At 40.6% G+C, this 21,989-nt stretch overlaps 1 protein-coding gene across 1 annotated transcript in view; it reads right to left on the bottom strand.

Moving 5' to 3' along the window:
- Positions 1 to 8,370: 8,370 nt before the first annotated feature.
- LOC103360860 (rab effector MyRIP-like) overlaps positions 8,371 to 21,989 on the bottom strand; it is a 46,394-nt gene continuing 32,775 nt past the window's right edge. The window contains exons 6-13 of the mRNA XM_008286770.1: positions 20,344 to 20,479; positions 18,745 to 19,328; positions 14,283 to 16,304; positions 11,668 to 11,847; positions 10,646 to 10,807; positions 10,251 to 10,349; positions 10,080 to 10,140; positions 8,371 to 9,113 (exon numbers count right to left, since the gene is read on the bottom strand). Coding sequence (XP_008284992.1) covers positions 9,097 to 9,113; positions 10,080 to 10,140; positions 10,251 to 10,349; positions 10,646 to 10,807; positions 11,668 to 11,847; positions 14,283 to 16,304; positions 18,745 to 19,328; positions 20,344 to 20,479 — 3,261 coding nt within the window. The 3' untranslated portion in view covers positions 8,371 to 9,096. The remainder of the gene's footprint in view (positions 9,114 to 10,079; positions 10,141 to 10,250; positions 10,350 to 10,645; positions 10,808 to 11,667; positions 11,848 to 14,282; positions 16,305 to 18,744; positions 19,329 to 20,343; positions 20,480 to 21,989) is intronic.

Genomic DNA, 21,989 nt, shown 5'->3' with positions numbered 1-21,989 from the left:
TAACAATTTTATGTTTTGGTCAAGTTTTTGGACAAAATAGCACATCACAGATGAGTAGTATGAAATCTGACGATTCTTTCTGTTTTTAGTTTGGCTGATAAATGTTGTAAGTTTTCTCATTTTAAAATTAAAAAGAAAACAAACAACAACAAAAAAACCAAAACACGGATGTTTCCAGTATTTTGCCCACACTGTTGTTACTACAGAGGGACACAAGATTGCAGGTGTTTTTTTTAATAATGATACCTTATTTTAATTATTTCAATATTTTAACATCAAAGAATCTGTCAAGTATTTTTAAGATAACAAGCAACAGAGGGACACTTCAAATGTGTTGAGACCTGAATAGTCAAAAACACAGAAAAATTTTGTTTTAAAACCTTGAACAGAGAATTTTGCCTTTTTGCTTGATTACACAACTAACAATCGTTTAAATCATTGCCAATAATTGTTCTGTTGGTTGAACAACTCAAGAATGATTCTGTTCGTCCATCACTGCTCTTTTTCATGTGAATGTCTTCCTGTAGAGCACAGTTTGGCTCTGGATGGTTTTAAGCATTCACATGATTTTTTTTTTTACCCATTTAATGTAAAAAAAAAAGTTCAGGAGGACATTGAGGGTTGCTACTATACGGAATGTTTTCTAACTTCCTGCGTGTTCATGAAAATTGTCATTCAGTAGAAAGATGTTTTAGGATTCATGCCTTCCTAGAGTACCTGGGGAATGGAATTTGTCGTAGTTACAGCCTCTCCTGGTTTAAAACGGCTTCTCTATCACAAACCATTTTTCTGTTTAAGGTCGAGCATCAACACATCGTCAACTAAATATATATTTTTGCAAGTTAGACAGTGTGCTGGACTGAAACTTTTTGATCTATTCGCCCCTTTACTCTGAACCTGTCCCATGAAATAGATGAGTGAACTGTTCCTTTATCTTAAATCACAGCATAGATATTGATTTATCAGTCGAATAATCAACTTCTTCCTTCCCAGTTTTAACAGATTTCTAGAAATGTATCAAATCATAGCACAAAATCTCTGAGTTTCACATGTTTAAAGACTCAACTTGACAGTCTGATATCACCTGACATCAGCTCCTAGTTTAATGTCATTTATTTCTTACCGATACACAGGAAGCAGCTGCTGGCTCTTTTCTGCTCCTCCTCTTCTTCCTTCTGACTTTTCCAACCTCTGGCTCTGCAGCCACCTTCATCTCCTCCTCCTCCTCCTCCTCCTCCTCCTCCTCTGCTCCTCCTGCTACTTCCACATTAAAGTTGACATCAATGATGCTGGTCCTCCGGGATGATGAAGGTCTCCTGATCTCTGCAGGCACCTTCCGCTTTAAAAGAGCCAACAGAGGTTTATTAGGCTTCCAGTTCCCCTCGCTGTCTGAAAGCACGTCGTTCCTGCTGCCTCGGCGGCCAGTCAGCGACGACGGGATTCTGTCGCCGGTGTCGTGCGGGTTGAAGTTGGAGTCTGTCATCTTTCTGTGGATCTCCTGGAGGACGGCACCCCAGGAGCTGTCAGGCTCTGGTTTGGTTTCGTTGTCAGAGCCCAGACCTTCGTAGGCAGACACCACTCCAGACTCCCGCTCCAAGGCACTGTACACCTGACTTTTCCTTTTGGTGAGCAGGCTGGGACGAGACAGCTGGGCGCTCTGCAGGGCGATCCAGTTCCCATCTACGCTCTTCAGCACTGAGGACACACCTCCGCATGTACGGACACACACACACACACGCACAGGTATCATGCAGACAAGCAGAGACCATGTGCCAAAAGAAAAAAAAGAATCACACACGCAGAGACATACACAAACAAAAACAACAGGAGGCAGGTATTAGCTGCAGTGGTGGAACAAATATTTAGAAGCTTTACTGAAGTAAAAGTAGCAATTCTACGGCGTAAAAATGCTCAGTAAATAAAAGTCCTGCATTCAAAATCCTGCTTAAATAAATGAACAAAAATAGTAGCAATCAAATGTATTTAAAGATACTAAAGTGAAGTGTTGACTGTGCAGAAGGATCAGTTCCAGAATCACATATTCTATCACTGGATTACTGTTGTTGATTCATTAACGTGTAGCTTAATCTATAATAACATCATTGATTTACATTTTATATTTTAATACTGAAAACTTCAACCATCTAAATGTGAAAACAAAACAAAAGGCATGTTATCTTTAAAAGTTGCCACAGCTATACCATTTATCACCAACAGTAAAAACAATTGGGTTTTCAACTTTCCAGCAGTCCTTGAACTACTCGTGTGCCATGCCATTCTGTCAGAAAACTAAAATCATAATACGTCATCAAAAATCACTTTATTTAGCAAGTAGCATCATAAATCAGATTCAGTGCTCCCCCACCATTAGTCATTTAGCAGTATTTGTAACACCTGTGAGTATTTGGAATATTTTTTTTAACTTTGTTTCCGGTTTTCAACAGTTTTTTGTAAGAAAAAATAATGCAACTTTCATTTTTAGGATTTATGGCAAGGTTCACAAAAATATTCTTAAAACATACACAAGATGAAGGAAGAGGCTGTTGCCACACTCAAGGCAGATAGCGATAAATACATACACATGCATTGTGCACATCTCCAGTCTGCTGTGTTTGGTGTGTTTGAAAACGTCGGAATCAGCATCACTGAGTTTCAGCATCATAAGTAGTCAGTGACTGGCCTACCGGTGGGTTTTACACACTGAAACAATCAGACCTTACCAGCGTTGTCCAGCCGGTCTACACTCTTCCAAGTGGTCATCGTCGACCCTCCGCCGTCCTTCTTCAGCGCCTGTGAGGAGTCTTGTATCAGACCAGGAGGGTCATTGTCCAGCAGTGAGAAAGCAGAGTGGGACCTCTGAGGAAAGAGGTGAAAATAACTTAGAAATCACATTTTATCTGTTTTGATGTAATCCTCTCTCTCACACACCGAAAGCCAGAAATTAAAAAAATAAAAATAAAAAAATCAGAAAGGCATTTACAGCAGTTTAGCCAGCAGAGGTCAGCATGTGCAGACAGAAACAACATGTCATCCTCTGGTCTCAGCGTTGGGAACAAAAGTCCTACATTTCCTCTTTAAGTGAAAGTACTAAGACTGATATTACAGCTTATTCATAACTTTATTTGGTCATTATGCATCAGTGTGTAAGGTGTTTTTATTTACAGTATTGAATCTGAAAGCATAGCTTCTCTGAAAGGTTATAAGATCAATTTCAAGGGTCATGAGAGAAAAGAAACTGCGCTACAAACATTTTTTTTGCACATAATTTCAGCTGTTTGAGTTTCTACTAGCAATTGGAATGAAACCATGAAGACATTTAAATGGAAAGTCTTTTCTTGGGTAGAAACTGCAGAAAGCTGGCAGACATCTGAAGAGGGTTTAACCCAAAAAGTTGTGAACAACTGCTCTCATCTTTGACAACAAATAGAAATCCTTTACTGGAGGTTACAGTACAGAGCTACTTCCACCACTTCTCTGCAGCTGTGTGTTTATTGTAGTGGAAAGCTTTGGTTGTGTTTTTACCCAGAGGCTCGGTTGGTGTTTCAGGGAGCTGGAGGTCTGATCACAGGCAGGCTGATGATGGTGATGAAGGTCAGCGTTGCGTTCAAGGGTCAAGTCCTGGTCATATTCTGCTCTCATCTCAGCCAAAGTCTTCCTCCTGCTAATAATCTTGCATACACAGAGAGCAGGATTAGCGCTGCACATGGCTCCCATCCCAGGACAGAAAAATCAGCTGGTTTTAACTATGAAGAACAAATAATTGACTGTGTGTTATCATGTGCAGGAGATATGAATTTAACCTTCTGAACCCAAGCAGGTCTCGGCAGTTTTTTTTTTTTGCTCCTGTCACTGTGAGTGGATTTTTCACTGTAACATAAAAACCTGAACCTCTGTTGAGCCGTGGTTACATGTTTTCTGTTCATTACGCAGTTATAATGCTGTAAATCAATAAACAGACAAAAGTTACTATGCTTTGATTATTTGTTTTACCAAAGAAAAAAAACCTGGAACAGGATTCTCTAAGTGCCCACACATGTTACTGTAGTTGTACAATGCTGGAAACAACGGTGGGTCCGCACACTATAGTTATTTTACTGCCTACATATTTAATGTGTTTCCACTCTTGTCTCCTCTCTTCTCTGTGTAAACACTGCCTGCACTTCAGCTGGAAAGTCCCTGAATTTTTGTCATGTGGTTGTTGGTCGCAGTAGTAATAACTCAAGGGGCACAGAATTTTTATTTTTTTCATTTTTTTAACAGAATCTGGTTCGTGTAAACAACATATTTTTGTCAAGTTTTTAAACGATGCCTGTAAAATAAAGTGCTTTTGAATAAATATAATGATGAAGCTTAGCTTTGGTTAAGATTTCTGATAGAAAGGTACATCACAGTTGAGCAGGCCTGAACTGAAATTCTGTTTTTATAGTTTCAGAACTGATAAATGGTGTCATTTTGGCTATTTTTTTTTTTCTCCTTTTCTAAAAATCTGGTTTTGGGGTTCAGAGGGTTGTTGAAACCCTCTTCTGATGACACAGAATAAACCTAATTACACACCACAGAGCATCCATTCAAATGACAAACAAAGATACTTCTTTACTTTTTGCACAATAGTTTTGGCCAGTTCCTCAATGAGCTCTCCTCTGTGCTCCCGCAGATAGTGTGCCTCATTCTGCTTCTCCTAGTAAACAGACACAAATAAGAAAACTGTTCAACGCCATGCACACAAACACACACAAACACACACACACACTGTAAGCTGATTACTACTCTAAATATACCCTCTAAACATACATATTTGCTGTACTCAGTTCAAAAGCTTTGGGATACTTTAACAGATTAGTGGGAAGTAAATCTTTTTCTAACGTACAGTGGTGTTTTAGAAAAAAGGCTACAGAACCAGAAATATGCTTTAGGATTTAACTTACAGACAGTTCAGGTGACGAAATAAAATAGAAATTCTTCAACCATGGTCATTTTCAATATGACCAAATGATTTCATGATAAGTTTTCTGGTGTCAATAGTCAAACTAAGCCTAATGAGGGATGAGACATGTGTTTTTAGGTTGATTTACCAAAAGCTTTGTGCACATTGTGTGGAGTATAAAATACAGGAACAGCTAGGAAGCACTTCATGGCTGTATTTATCTCATTAGCCTTCAAAAAGTTTTTATTTTGGAGGTTTTTGGGAGCAGTAATCTTAAATTGTGACATTAAAATGACTAGTTTATTTTCAAACTGGGCAGAGTTACATGTTATTTTGCCTCTTTGTTGGCCTAACAATAGACCTGTACTTGCTTATACTGTAGTATTAGACTGTCATCTGAGCTGCAGCATAATCCTGATGGTTTAACATAATCTGATTCAAACTGTGACTCAGAGAGAAAAAGCAGAGAAGTGAGATTAAGGAGAAACTTGATGAAAAGGCGGTAGAGGACATGTATGTGCATAGATTACAGAATATAAACAGCAACATGATGCAGCATCTATAATATAATACTGTACGGCTAGACGAGGATTCTAACGATACACGAAACAAATGCTTCTATTTACAGACTTCTTATAGGACATGGAAAATACAAATAACCTGACTGGAAGTGTCGAACTCAGCCTTGGAAATGGCCTCGTCTATGGCCTCCTCTGCCACCCGCATGGCCACAGTGAGCGTTTCTGCCATGCTGTGCTCTAAACACAAACACAACAATCACTCATTGTGTTATTACCCGAACGATCATTGAAATCAAGCAAAAACAGGATTCATTCTTTTTGTAATTAAGGGAAGGATGATTTTCAGATCTGCAGATGGGGGCACGACCACCAGGTCACTGTGCAACGCTTATTTCGTGTCTGCGGTCGCTCATCCTGTTAGGGAACAGAGCAGGATGCAGAGCAGAGAACAGAGCAACACAGCTGTTTCATGTCCAACTGGGAACCTGAGCCAAAAGATTACAACCAAGATCATTTAACATTTCATCTCTCCACGAAGCATTAGATGCAGGTCAGCTGAGAACAAATATGAGCCTATGAGGATTACAGAGACCCCCCAAAGGCCCTTGAACTGGATAATGTGCACTGACAAACTTGTGGAAATTCACTGTCGCAAGAATGGATTATCAAACAGGTCAGCTACCCTGAGGACCCACCGCTGCTGGGTCCTTTATCGTCATTGCACAGTACAAGTACCAACACAATGTAATGTAGTCTGAACCAGAAGTGCAAANAAATAAATAAATAAATAAAAAGCTGTCAGAGTTTGACAGCATTCAGTTAATCAGTTGCTGCAATAACCAATCAGCACAGCTTATATGGCCAAAGAAAAGAACAGCGTCATCAGCTTCTGTCTCCTTCTCCAAAGTCTCAGAAGACGAGCTAATGAGCAGACGTTGAGCAATGTGTTTGTGACAGGCTCATGTTCATGGGACCACACTTATGCACGTGGATCAGAAATGCTCCTTCACCAGTATGCTCTTCTGTTTGTGGACACTGTTCTCTGAGCCTGGTTTTTCTGTGCACTAATTAGAGACTAATTCACACCATGCAACTCACATGACTCATGGTGTGAACAGTGGTGAAACAGACCACCACCTCTCCTGTTTAACGAAGGTTGTTCTAGTTTAACAGAGATGCCTTCTTCTCTCAAACCATCTGTCTCTGTTCAGAATGCAAACATTGTTGTCCTCAAAGGTGTGTCCCTGAGCCTTCAGATGCAAGTAGACTGTTGAGTCTTGTCCTGAGGAACTTGCTCTCCTGTGTTGTGCCATATGTGCTTTTAGAGCTGGTGTTTAGTCTCCTGCTTTATATGGGCCTATAGACTACTCACTGCACTGGACCACATATACAGTGTTGCTCAGCTTAAATTTAGGGGTTTTATTCTCAAGTTATAACCAGCTGTCCAGGGGTGTTGCTGGGTCTGAAGTGCACTGAGATGCTGTTTGGGGCGGAAAGTTCTTCTGAAAGTTTCTCAGACACACCAGCAGTCTACCTGCTCTTTTGTTTTCCATTTGGTGTTTTTTTCAGGTCTCTTAGCTGACTTAACAAAGACCTACTTTGGAGAGCTACAGGTTTTAATGTGGAACCTCAGCGTTGACGTTTACTAGAACCTACACACATAGACCAAAAGCTGCTGTTTGACTCCCACAACACACTGGAGCACAAGCTGGGTGTTATCAGACCTTAACACCGCTGGACTGAGAATGTCCCTACCACAACAGAGGGAGAAGAGAAGGAGCCAACCTGAGGCTACATCCAGTGGGTCTTCATGAAATCAGAGATTAAGAAAAAAAAAAACATCAAACCGAGAAGAAAACAAAAACAGACACAACATTTTCGCTCCATATGTAGCTGGAATGTCTTAGAAACTTCAGAAGGATTTTCTCTAAAAAACACCTTGGTGCACTCCAAACACAGGAATACTCTCAGACAAAAACGGGTTCACCCCTAGGGTAAAACACCCAAACATAAGCTAAGCAATGTTGTATATACAGTCCAAAGCAGTGAGCACAGAACTATGTGTTAGAGTGAGACTAAACAACAGCTCTGAAAGCACATGGCACAACACAGGAAAGCCAGTTCCTCAGGAAAAGACTCAGCAGTTTGTCTGCATCTAAATGAGAGGGGACACTCCTTTGAGAACAGCAATGTTTGCATTCTGGACAGAGACAGATGGTTTGAGAGAGGAGTGAAGGAAGCTAAAACAACAGTCTGTAAAAATGGGAGACGGCCTACGACACCACTTAACAACCACATACAGTGCAGTCCTGACATCCCCCTAATCTCACCTTTAGTCATGTAAGTTGTTAGTGATTAATAAATACTAAGAACTTCCCACCAGTCAGAAGAACTGCGGATGCTTCTTGGATCAAAAGTGAAATGTCTTCAAGAACAAAAAAGGAAGTCCAGGTACCTTCTATTGAAGCACTTACGACTGTCCATACGCCGTGTACTACCTACAATGAATCATAGTCAGTTAGTTTGTAGCACAGAGGATTGCTGTGCTGTATATTTATCTGTTCAAGTGTACACTATATTTGGAATATTTTCACCGCTTTGTTGTCATGGGCTGCAAGGTGGCTTGGTGGTTAGCACTGTCGTCTCGCAGCTGGAAGGTCACCGGTTCGTGTCCTGGTGAGGACATCTGGGTTCTTTCTGCGTGGAGTTTGCATGTTCTCCCCCTGCAGCGTGGGTTCTTTCTTTGTTCTCTGGCTTCCTCCCACATAGTCCAAAACCAGTTGAGGTTAATTGGTGATTCTAAATTGTCCGTAGGTGTGAATACAAATGTGCTTGGTTGTCTGTCTCTAAGTGTGGCCCTGTGGTAGACTGGTGACCTGTCCCGGGTGTCCCTGCCTTCAGTCAGCTGCGACCCTAGTGAGGATTAAGTGGTGTATAGATAATGAATGGATGGAAGTTGTTGTCATCAGACAGCCCTTTTCTTTTGACACTACATCTTGTTAGAACTTCCATATTTCTACATGTCGCGCCCTGTAGTCACACTGGATCCACCGTGTCACTTACAGAGAAAATACAATGCATTGAACGGGTGTGCTTCAGTGTAGGAATACAGAAGTTCTAGAGTTAATAAAATGTAGAACAAAAGGAAAGGGCTGTCTGACAGCAGTAGTTAAAATGCGTTTTGCTGCTGATCCTGTTCAGAGCAGTCTTCTGCTGCTTCAAAAAAGAGGTGGTGCCAGACATGACTGGCTGGTTAAGTACCTCATTGAACCCCACTACAAAGAAACCAAAATATCCCTTTAAAATGGACAACAGTGTTAAAATGAAGCCTATAAAAAGTATTCTAATTAAAACATTGGATTTTTTGTACACTGGTGTGTAATGTATTTATTTCACCACTTTTATCGATGATATTTTTCTGACAGGACGACACAAGAAACAACCATTTCCTGCATTATCTGTGACATACAACTTAGAATACACATACAGTACTAGTGTCCCATATTGATATTTGAGGCATGTTTAGTTTAAAACTATATTAAGGCAAATGGTGTGTGAATGGATTGCTTAAGACTGGCCTGCAGGCTGCAGAGTGACGGGGTCAAGGCACTGCTGTGTTGGAGGTACTGCAAAAGATCCTGGTTCAGTGATTTAGGTTTCCTTGTCTTCTAAGATAATATAAAACAAAGTGGAGAGAAACTGTGGTTAATTTGTCATCCAACAACAAAGTGATAGGAGTTACTGAACAAACTAGCACTACCTTACACACTCATACTTATCAACACTTTCCAGAGCAGATATTTTGGCTCATCATATCTGGAAAAACTTGTTTAAAAAAAGACTTTAATAGTCATGTGTGCTCATTCTAGGGATATTTACTGGAACTGAGCCATTATTAACTATTTTTACCTCTCCTGTGCTTTTACAGCTATGACAAGATGAAATGTCAGAAATACTGATTCAGTACACCAACACCCGATACGACATTGTTCTAATGTGCTGTCTGAGTAATTTGCACTGACCAGATGACTACCAAGTAAATCATGAAATAAAAATCTTTGAAAATATATCAACTAAAAACCTTTCCCTTTCAAATGTCTCAAGATGCATTGTACACGGTAAAATGCAAGATCTGCTCACAGCTGGATGGTGTTAAAACAACTCCAGAAACACCACTGAAAACTAAAAAGTAATCAGTAAATCCCTGGAAATACTAACTACTACTACTGAATGTCATGCACAATTTCCTATTTAGCAAAACATATTTTGCAATAAAACAGAAAATTATGTTAGATTCTACTCACTAAAACAGTAATGTATGTAGAGGTGGATGATTGTCAGAGCTGATGTTCAGCTTGTTCCCAATTATTGATATTGTCATTTTTTAAGCCAATTTCCTATGAAATAAATGAGTTTGACTGATGCAGCTATCTCTTTATATCTGTAGTCACTCTGTGGGTGATTGGTTGCAATCTGCTAATGTATCAGTTCCAAATATTGGTTTTCTGTCTTACTGATTACTAAATAATCTTTATCAACCCTGAAAAATGTAATCGGCTGACCCAATACTAAGACAGTTATGATATAATGCACTATATATGGTAGATGCAGAACTGACACAGACTGTCTCTTACCTTTCACTGGTGGTGCAGGTAGTCGCCTTCTTAGCTGTCTTGAGGAGTCCAGGGTAACAGGCTGCAGGAAGATGAATAAAATGCAGACATTTTTAGTTAGTTTTATCAGTAAATTTGACATGCTCTCCTGATACTTACACTGTACTGCACTGATGAAAACAGGAAGCGTACCATAACTGGAAGAGTTTTGGTCTTAGTGAAGCGTGACTGTGCGTCCACATTGAGGCCGGCACTCCTCAAAGCAGCAATTCTTGCTGAGATGTCAGATATCTACGTCACAAACACACATGTAAAATGTGTTTTAGAATCAACAAGAAGCAGAATCCCTTAATGTGCTTCCAAATGTCACTGTTACACTTTAACCTTTCCCAAACGAGTTTAAACTGGTATTAGTGGAGAAGTTTGTGCAGCCAATTGTGTGCAAGTCATTCAGACTAAAGTCAAAGTTTGATACTTTGACCTTGTGGTTTTTTTCAACATGACATGATGCCTTGCATCCCTTCCAAAACTTCCTTTTTATGCCACTTGCAAATCTAAACTTTGTTGCGTATCCAGCTCCAATGCACCTGCAGCTCAGACTGTTGAACTTTGGCAGCTGCTGCTGCCACCTGCTCCTCCAGGAAGGACAACTCCATATCGGACGTGGAGCTGCAGATTCCCCTGGCACATTCCTCCAGGTCGCTCAGCTCCGCCTCCAGACTGAACACTGAACCAGCCGCCACGTACACCTGCAGCACACCGGTTCAACACGCCAGTCACTTACTTTAAAGAAACCAGATTAATTGCAGTTATCCTAAATTATGATTAAGATATTTAAAGCTTTAGTCTCCGATTTCCCCCCTAAAACTTTCAGAAGCAGTTGTGCTGTGAGCCACTGAAAAGCAGCTTTAACAGCCCTTTTGGGTCAAAGTACAGGACAGAGCAGTGCTAGTAGAGCTGTTCAATTTATAAAATAAAAATAAGAACTAGGAAATATGCATAATAATGACTCCTTTAATACTTAATAGCTTCATAATGAATTAATTTTAATTTAAAGAGCTGAAGTTAAGCTGGAACCCCTGAGGAGCCCTGAGGCTAAAATGTGTCGTTGGACCCCAGTAACACTCATGTACATGTTAGTTTCATTATTTATACAGACACCCAACAACCACCCAGTGCTCTAGAGCTCAAATTATTAGCTTAATTAGACTGCTGACAGTTAATTCCCAAGAATTGCGATATATCATAAATTGTTGCAGTCATTTATCGAGCCACAATACCTAAACTACTCTAGTAACACTTCTCAATGTGAATGTTTGTTAATGACATAGTTTTCTATTATAGTAAGCTCAGCATCTTTAGATTCCTTAGTGTTGGTCAAATGAAGCAAACTTCAGGGAATACTGATAGACTTTTTCACCATTTATGACTGTTTACACCCTGAATCATCAATCAGTCACTAAACAGATATATTTATATTGAAGATAAATATTGCTTTAACTCTTAAAGTTCTACTGTGAAGCAACTTTGACTCTCCTGAACACTGAAACAGGTGGCAAGCCTCAGTTAGAAGCACAGTGTGTGCAGTAAATAACTGAACCGAGCTCACATTTTCCTCCAGTCTGGAGAACTGCTGGTCCAGTTTCTTGGGGTCAGTGTTGGGCGGCAGTGAGCTGGCGGACAGTCGGCCATTGTCTCCTCCCTCCACTCCCTGCAGCAGCTCCTCAGTGGCGTTCAGTACCTTCAACACCTCGGTGGTGATGCTGCGCAGAGACACGGCCGAGTATCTCTGCAGCACACACAGACACACAGGGTTTCTAGCTCCACACAGTTCAGTGTGAGAAAGGGAAACTGTTAATTTGACCATTTCTAAGTTACAGAAATGATCTAGATTCAACTTTGTACACTCAATTCTATTCCCACAGTGTTTTTTTGAAGGCTCACTATGCATGAAACGGTGCTTCCCCTCCCACAGCTTGACTCTGACAACACACTGCGATGGTACTGCTCTGAGGTCAAACTCAGATGAATGACACTTAGTTGTATGGATTAGCAGCAGTTTACAGGAAGGAGAGACACTGTAGAGTACATTTTTATCGCCGTATACGTGATACATTTACAATTGACCAAAAATAGTGACTTGAATGGACAAAAACAGCATATTTAAGAGAAAGTTACAAAATAAATTACATGCATGAAAAACATGAAAGCCATGAGAAATGAAGCACAGCAGCAACTTAATCTATAACCAACATCTATTTTTTTTTTCATTCTGTCTCCCTCTTAAACCAAAATGAGCTGATTCTCACCTGCTCCAGCAGAGTTGATATAAACTCTACAGTTTTGTAAAGCTCCATGTCACTACCCTATAGTCGACACAGCACAGAAGAGAAGAAAACAGCACGTACAACGGATAAAGGTGTTAGTGACAAGTTAGTTGCATTGAAAAGTCGTTTTTAGGGAGAGAAACAGGTAGCAAAGTTAATAAGAGTCATAAGTTTTAAATCTGACAAAATTATAACCCACAAACTGCCATCAAAATCCAAAAGACTGATGAAGACGGTGAGAGGCAACTGATAGAAGCTAGTAAGTCAGGGGGTTGGTGCTAAAGTGGGCCGAACCACATTTACTAGTTTTAGAGAAAAATGGGGTCAAACTTTTATGTTGCTATAAACAATCGTGGTTGTTGGAGGAGTCATTATATTCACCCAAAGATGTTTTCACACTGTCCAGAGACAGAAATAGCTACTTTGTGATGGCTTATTTAAGTTTTAATCTTGCCTTTCCTTTTGCTGAGAGCCAAAGCGGGCCATACCACGTTTTCTGCTTTTTGAGAAAAAAAACTGATTCCAGGTTTGTCTTGCCAAACAGCATGAGGAGTTTATATCATGACGAATTAGAGATACTTTTGAGTACCATGGGGTAGAAACAGATGCTTGGTGGTGGTTCATTAAGTTTTTAATTTTACCTTACCGTACCTACGAGTTGAGTTGAGGGCTTGAGGTCACACTATCTTGCAAACATTGCAACAACCTGCACCAGCGATATAATGGTCAGCGATTCCTGTGGCTTGGCCCAGTTTGTCACTAAATTTTCATGCCAAAACCATTAGGGGCCAGACTTCAAAGTCACATTGTGACATTATGAGTAGGCTGCTGGTTGGACCACATTGCCACAAACGAGTATACCATAAGCACTTATAAAAAAATAAAACTCAACTTTGATTTTTTTGTGATTTGGCCCACTTTGCCACTGGACTCCTCAAGTGGACCCTGAGTTCAGATCTTTTGGTCAAAACCATTATTAATTAAGAATTAACTTTTGCATTCAAAAGTCAATAATTAGCAAACTAGCTGGAAACAGACTTGTTACTTCAGGTACACAGCAACACCTAAACACTGAGTGTACTTAATTGTGTTTTACTGCTCATTAATGTTTTTAATGTAATTGCCAGTGTACCAATATTGGTAAATTTTCAAACACAGCGTTAATATAAAGTCTACAGACTAACTCAGTGATGTCTACACTCACAGTGCACTTTTTTAGGAACATTTTACAAGTCGACTACACCTCATACAGCTCTGCTCTAAATTCTACTTTTGACACCATCAGAAAGGTGATAATCCTTCTTCCACCGGCAAGCATGTGAATATAACACAGTCCACGTCACCACAACCGTCCACCATAACCTCACTAAGAAACAAAGCAGAAATATTGACTTTCTGACATTGTAAAAGAAAATGAAAATGTATCACGTGTTGCTAATAAAGTGGTGTTTTCATACCATCAGCTGCTGGTGATACTGGACCAAAGCTTTGTCCTGTTCAGACAGTGAGAGTGAGGAGCTTTACCAGAGCTGACTGGGCACACTGAATTTAATAAGAACAATGAATCAGTAACTCAATGAGCTGAAATGTTGTGAACACGCCTAATCGGGATCAGGATCAAGTGCTCTAAAAGCACGTATGTCCACTGTACGTTAAAAGAGACAGACTGGGATATGACTGTCAGACTTTGATAGATAATCGTAATGGTATTTATGTGGGTATTGTACCTTGAGTGTCCCTGCAGCAGCGAAAGCCCTACACGTACTAAAATGATGAATTATGTGTTTTAGATTTATCTTTACATTTTTCTCTCAAAAGCTACAGTCTCGCTGTAACCCCAGCAGACTGTCAGTGAGTGGTAGAAACAGGCCTGTGAAGCTGCCTGCTGAGGGCTTACACTTTGAATCTCCTCTGGCGTCAGTAAACCCGTCTGAGGAGAAGAAGTGCTGCTCAGCTCCATGTCGTCTTTGGTTTCCTCAACTCCTCCATCCAAATCTTTCTCCTCACAGTCTCTGGTGTCTCCTTGTGTCTCCGTTACCGTTGTTCTTCTTCCATCCTGTTGGTCCTCGTCGTCCGCTTCAGTTCTTTCACATGTAGCCTCGTTTGTCTCAAACGTGTCTTCGATTGTCGCGACTGCAGGTTTTTCTTTCACCAAACTTGTTTGTCTTTCTACCTGCACATTTTCATTTCTGCCTGGGATGTCTGACTCCAGTTTTCCTGAGATATCTCCTCCAGTTTCCTCACTTACATTCTCCCCTGGTCGTTTTTGCACCACTGACTCTGACTTCTTGTTAAAACTCTGAAGCTCCTTTGAAACACCTTCCGTCTCCTCTGAGGCGTCTGTACTTTGTGCATCAGTGGTCTTTTCTCTGAATCCGCTCTCTCTTCCCATCCTATGAATCTCATCCTGTAGCTCTCTGTGTCTCCCTCTGTTTTCTCCAGCTTGATCCTTTGTTGTTTCTACCTGCATGTCCTCCAAAGTCATCATCAGCATGCTGCTGATGATTCTGCTAAATTCTGCGTCTTCTTCATCGCTGTCTGCTGCCGTTTCCTTTTCCCCCACACTCTCTTTGCTTTTCTTCTGAGACTTTTCCTCTCCTTCCTCGTCATCTGCCCTCGCTGCCTCTGGCTGATTCTCTTGCTGAACATTTGCTTCATGTAAAACTTTCATCTTGTTCATTCTCTCCACTTCCACTCCTGTTTTTAACTCTTCTCTTTCCACTTTTTCTTTTCCAGCTTCGTCTCCTTTCAAAACTTTTTCGTCACACAAGTGCCCCCTTGCTATTTTGTCATCCTCTGCTACATTCACCTCAGTGCCATGTTTACTTTCCACCACCTCACATTCATCATGTTCCACATCCTCAGCCTTTGTCTCACTGCTCAGAACATTCTCATTTGTTACTTCTTCTTCGCTGCCCTCTTTTTTTCTCTCCTCAATTTCATCCCACAAATCAAACATGTTCACATCTATGTCTCCGAAGGACTCTCTCCTCTCCACTCCTCCCTCAGCTCTGCTCTCAGTTCCTCCATCTTCCACCTCCTGCTCTATTTCTCCCTCATCCTCTCCAACTCTATCTAACTCATCCTCAGTGGAGGAAAACTGAGAGGCGCTGACTAAACTTGCCAAATCGCGCAGTTGAGCTGCCTGGACTGTTTTTTTTGCCTGCAGTTTCCACAGCGTCTCTTCGTCTATCTCCTCCGCTCCGTCTTCGCCTCTGCCTGCTCTGTCTAATTCATCCTCTGTGGATGAAAACTGAGTAGCATTGACTTGATTAGCTAATCTGCACACTTTCACAGCCAGCTCCTCCTCCCCATCCTCTGCATGTTCCCCCTCTTCGACGCCAATCCTGTCCAGCTCGTCCTCTGTGGATGAGAACTGTGTGGCTCTGACTTCTCTTTCCAACTGACAGAGTTTATAAGTGAGTCTTTCTGCCTTTTCGTCCTCCTCTTCCATATCTTCATCTTTGTCCCATTCTCCTTCACTCTGGCCCGCCCTGTCCAGCTCATCATCAGTAGACGAGAAGTACGTGAGTCTGGACTGTGCAACAAGCCTGTACAATCTGTATTTCACCTCTTCATCATCTGTTTCATTCTCTTCCTCATCTTCTGTTCTTCCTCTGTCCAAATCAGTCTCCATCTTCCACAAGCTCTCGTCCTCTTCCTGTCTGTCCATGCTTTGCTCCATCTCTCCATCGCTACCAGCATCTCTGTCTTCATCCAGCTCCTCTTCTCTAGCGGACGAGTCAGAAAATCGGCCTGCAGGCTGTTGTAGGTTTAACATGAGCTCCTCGTCCACCTGGTTTATGGCGAGGTCACTGTCACGGTCAGAAGGTTCAGGGGTCATGGATCCAGAGGTCAGAGTGTCAGGGGTCCCAGCATCTTCAGGATGGATGGTACGGTTGTCGTTTCTGTTTAAATCCTGTGAATATATCATAGAGTTAAAAATATGTATTAGTAATTGTTATGGTGCTGGTGTTTTTCCTTGATGCCTGTATATACAGTCAGCATTGTTTTAACTATTTATGATTACAAAAACTGCTAAAGACAGAAAGCACTCTGGGTTTCCTGTATTTGTATTTGGGTGCTGTTCTTTTTTCACCTCTATGGAAACAGCCCAACCATGGCTAGAAGCTGAGAGAACTCTGAAATGTCATTTGTGCACTACGACACAGTTACAATGCCAGAAATATTTTTTTAAAACAAGAAAAAAAATGAAGTAGATGCTCCTATTTATTTTGCAAATATAGAAAAAAACCTGGAATCAACATGTACAACATATTTGCTCACAGGTTTAACCGATGCTGGAAAAACTAGTGACATTATATAATACCAATATTCTACCAGTTGCTTTTTGAATTTGTTTCTATACTTGCCTTCCCTCTGCTCCGTGTTAACACAGCCTGCAGTTCAGCCGAGTCAGCCTGACTTTTTAGGGGGTTTTTTTAAACATAATTTTCAGTTTTTTACATAATCTGGGTACTGCAACCAGTCTATGTTTTTTAACAAGACATGCAGAATAAAGTGTTTCTGATGAAATACAGTCATGACTTGACATTCCGACCCTTAACAATCCGAAAACCTTGCTATCTGACAGAGTTTTAGGAAAACGAACGGAACCCATAAAAAATAGCCTTAACATACCGACAGCCTTGGATTTTATGTCACAAATAAGGATAACGGTGTATGATTTGACTTAACAGTCCAACAGATTGGCTACGTTCAGACTGCAGGACATTAAATGCGACTTGTATGTGATCTGCTGTGTCAACTTCATACGACCCTAAAGTGTCCCGCATGCACAGAAGAGGACACAACGACGTCACACAGCGAGCACGCTCAGTGTTTGCGGAAGTAAACACGGATGGTGGCGATGGTGGAAACAGAACTGTCACCGCGAACTAAACTAGTATCAGCAGCCAAGTACTGCCTGTGCGTTCCGGCCACTTCCACCCCGTTGGAGCGCACCCCCAGGATGGAAGTGGTCCCCATGATCGCGCCGAATATTCAGATATTTATCATTAATTGGGCCTGAATATCCAGAGACCAGAAAATGCTGTTCTGACCAGCCGTACTACTTATTATAACAACTATGAACAATAAATATTAACAACAAATTAAACTTCAAGCATCAAGCCCTCCTTGTATCTTGACATCCATCTTGACAATCCGACAGCCTTGCTATCTGACATAAAAGAAGGTTTTACATTTATTGTTGGATTATCAAGTCATGGCTGTGTAACAATTTTATGTTTTGGTCAAGTTTTTGGACAAAATAGCACATCACAGATGAGTAGTATGAAATCTGACGATTCTTTCTGTTTTTAGTTTGGCTGATAAATGTTGTAAGTTTTCTCATTTTAAAATTAAAAAGAAAACAAACAACAACAAAAAAACCAAAACACGGATGTTTCCAGTATTTTGCCCACACTGTTGTTACTACAGAGGGACACAAGATTGCAGGTGTTTTTTTTAATAATGATACCTTATTTTAATTATTTCAATATTTTAACATCAAAGAATCTGTCAAGTATTTTTAAGATAACAAGCAACAGAGGGACACTTCAAATGTGTTGAGACCTGAATAGTCAAAAACACAGAAAAATTTTGTTTTAAAACCTTGAACAGAGAATTTTGCCTTTTTGCTTGATTACACAACTAACAATCGTTTAAATCATTGCCAATAATTGTTCTGTTGGTTGAACAACTCAAGAATGATTCTGTTCGTCCATCACTGCTCTTTTTCATGTGAATGTCTTCCTGTAGAGCACAGTTTGGCTCTGGATGGTTTTAAGCATTCACATGATTTTTTTTTTTACCCATTTAATGTAAAAAAAAAAGTTCAGGAGGACATTGAGGGTTGTTACTATACGGAATGTTTTCTAACTTCCTGCGTGTTCATGAAAATTGTCATTCAGTAGAAAGATGTTTTAGGATTCATGCCTTCCTAGAGTACCTAGGGAATGGAATTTGTCGGAGTTACAGCCTCTCCTGGTTTAAAACGGCTTCTCTATCACAAACCATTTTTCTGTTTAAGGTCGAGCATCAACACATCGTCAACTAAATATATATTTTTGCAAGTTAGACAGTGTGCTGGACTGAAACTTTTTGATCTATTCGCCCCTTTACTCTGAACCTGTCCCATGAAATAGATGAGTGATCTGTTCCTTTATCTTAAATCACAGCATAGATATTGATTTATCAGTCGAATAATCAACTTCTTCCTTCCCAGTTTTAACAGATTTCTAGAAATGTATCAAATCATAGCACAAAATCTCTGAGTTTCACATGTTTAAAGACTCAACTTGACAGTCTGATATCACCTGTCATCAGCTCCTAGTTTAATGTCATTTATTTCTTACCGATACACAGGAAGCAGCTGCTGGCTCTTTTCTGCTCCTCCTCTTCTTCCTTCTGACTTTTCCAACCTCTGGCTCTGCAGCCACCTTCATCTCCTCCTCCTCCTCCTCCTCCTCCTCCTCCTCTGCTCCTCCTGCTACTTCCACATTAAAGTTGACATCAATGATGCTGGTCCTCCGGGATGATGAAGGTCTCCTGATCTCTGCAGGCACCTTCCGCTTTAAAAGAGCCAACAGAGGTTTATTAGGCTTCCAGTTCCCCTCGCTGTCTGAAAGCACGTCGTTCCTGCTGCCTCGGCGGCCAGTCAGCGACGACGGGATTCTGTCGCCGGTGTCGTGCGGGTTGAAGTTGGAGTCTGTCATCTTTCTGTGGATCTCCTGGAGGACGGCACCCCAGGAGCTGTCAGGCTCTGGTTTGGTTTCGTTGTCAGAGCCCAGACCTTCGTAGGCAGACACCACTCCAGACTCCCGCTCCAAGGCACTGTACACCTGACTTTTCCTTTTGGTGAGCAGGCTGGGACGAGACAGCTGGGCGCTCTGCAGGGCGATCCAGTTCCCATCTACGCTCTTCAGCACTGAGGACACACCTCCGCATGTACGGACACACACACACACACGCACAGGTATCATGCAGACAAGCAGAGACCATGTGCCAAAAGAAAAAAAAGAATCACACACGCAGAGACATACACAAACAAAAACAACAGGAGGCAGGTATTAGCTGCAGTGGTGGAACAAATATTTAGAAGCTTTACTGAAGTAAAAGTAGCAATTCTACGGCGTAAAAATGCTCAGTTAGTAAAAGTCCTGCATTCAAAATCCTGCTTAAATAAATATGAACAAAAGTAGTAGCAATCAAATGTATTTAAAGACACTAAAGTAAAGTGTTGACTGTGCAGAAGGATCAGTTCCAGAATCACATATTCTATCACTGGATTACTGTTGTTGATTCATTAACGTGTAGCTTAATCTATAATAACATCATTGATTTACATTTTATATTTTAATACTGAAAACTTCAACCATCTAAATGTGAAAACAAAACAAAAGGCATGTTATCTTTAAAAGTTGCCACAGCTATACCATTTATCACCAACAGTAAAAACAATTGGGTTTTCAACTTTCCAGCAGTCCTTGAACTACTCGTGTGCCATGCCATTCTGTCAGAAAACTAAAATCATAATACGTCATCAAAAATCACTTTATTTAGCAAGTAGCATCATAAATCAGATTCAGTGCTCCCCCACCATTAGTCATTTAGCAGTATTTGTAACACCTGTGAGTATTTGGAATATTTTTTTTAACTTTGTTTCCGGTTTTCAACAGTTTTTTGTAAGAAAAAATAATGCAACTTTCATTTTTAGGATTTATGGCAAGGTTCACAAAAATATTCTTAAAACATACACAAGATGAAGGAAGAGGCTGTTGCCACACTCAAGGCAGATAGCGATAAATACATACACATGCATTGTGCACATCTCCAGTCTGCTGTGTTTGGTGTGTTTGAAAACGTCGGAATCAGCATCACTGAGTTTCAGCATCATAAGTAGTCAGTGACTGGCCTACCGGTGGGTTTTACACACTGAAACAATCAGACCTTACCAGCGTTGTCCAGCCGGTCTACACTCTTCCAAGTGGTCATCGTCGACCCTCCGCCGTCCTTCTTCAGCGCCTGTGAGGAGTCTTGTATCAGACCAGGAGGGTCATTGTCCAGCAGTGAGAAAGCAGAGTGGGACCTCTGAGGAAAGAGGTGAAAATAACTTAGAAATCACATTTTATCTGTTTTGATGTAATCCTCTCTCTCACACACCGAAAGCCAGAAATTAAAAAAATAAAAATAAAAAAATCAGAAAGGCATTTACAGCAGTTTAGCCAGCAGAGGTCAGCATGTGCAGACAGAAACAACATGTCATCCTCTGGTCTCAGCGTTGGGAACAAAAGTCCTACATTTCCTCTTTAAGTGAAAGTACTAAGACTGATATTACAGCTTATTCATAACTTTATTTGGTCATTATGCATCAGTGTGTAAGGTGTTTTTATTTACAGTATTGAATCTGAAAGCATAGCTTCTCTGAAAGGTTATAAGATCAATTTCAAGGGTCATGAGAGAAAAGAAACTGCGCTACAAACATTTTTTTTGCACATAATTTCAGCTGTTTGAGTTTCTACTAGCAATTGGAATGAAACCATGAAGACATTTAAATGGAAAGTCTTTTCTTGGGTAGAAACTGCAGAAAGCTGGCAGACATCTGAAGAGGGTTTAACCCAAAAAGTTGTGAACAACTGCTCTCATCTTTGACAACAAATAGAAATCCTTTACTGGAGGTTACAGTACAGAGCTACTTCCACCACTTCTCTGCAGCTGTGTGTTTATTGTAGTGGAAAGCTTTGGTTGTGTTTTTACCCAGAGGCTCGGTTGGTGTTTCAGGGAGCTGGAGGTCTGATCACAGGCAGGCTGATGATGGTGATGAAGGTCAGCGTTGCGTTCAAGGGTCAAGTCCTGGTCATATTCTGCTCTCATCTCAGCCAAAGTCTTCCTCCTGCTAATAATCTTACATACACAGAGAGCAGGATTAGCGCTGCACATGGCTCCCATCCCAGGACAGAAAAATCAGCTGGTTTTAACTATGAAGAACAAATAATTGACTGTGTGTTATCATGTGCAGGAGATATGAATTTAACCTTCTGAACCCAAGCAGGTCTCGGCAGTTTTTTTTTTTTGCTCCTGTCACTGTGAGTGGATTTTTCACTGTAACATAAAAACCTGAACCTCTGTTGAGCCGTGGTTACATGTTTTCTGTTCATTACACAGCTATAATGCTGTAAATCAATAAACAGACAAAAGTTACTATGCTTTGATTATTTGTTTTACCAAAGAAAAAAAACCTGGAACAGGATTCTCTAAGTGCCCACACATGTTACTGTAGTTGTACAATGCTGGAAACAACGGTGGGTCCGCACACTATAGTTATTTTACTGCCTACATATTTAATGTGTTTCCACTCTTGTCTCCTCTCTTCTCTGTGTAAACACTGCCTGCACTTCAGCTGGAAAGTCCCTGAATTTTTGTCATGTGGTTGTTGGTCGCAGTAGTAATAACTCAAGGGGCACAGAATTTTTATTTTTTTCATTTTTTTAACAGAATCTGGTTCGTGTAAACAACATATTTTTGTCAAGTTTTTAAACGATGCCTGTAAAATAAAGTGCTTTTGAATAAATATAATGATGAAGCTTAGCTTTGGTTAAGA

Source organism: Stegastes partitus, unplaced genomic scaffold, assembly GCF_000690725.1.
Source record: "Stegastes partitus isolate 25-593 unplaced genomic scaffold, Stegastes_partitus-1.0.2 Scaffold468, whole genome shotgun sequence".
NCBI lineage: Eukaryota > Metazoa > Chordata > Actinopteri > Pomacentridae > Stegastes > Stegastes partitus.
The sequence above is the reverse complement of the archived record's forward strand: the minus strand, read 5'-3'. Positions and strand labels throughout refer to the sequence as shown.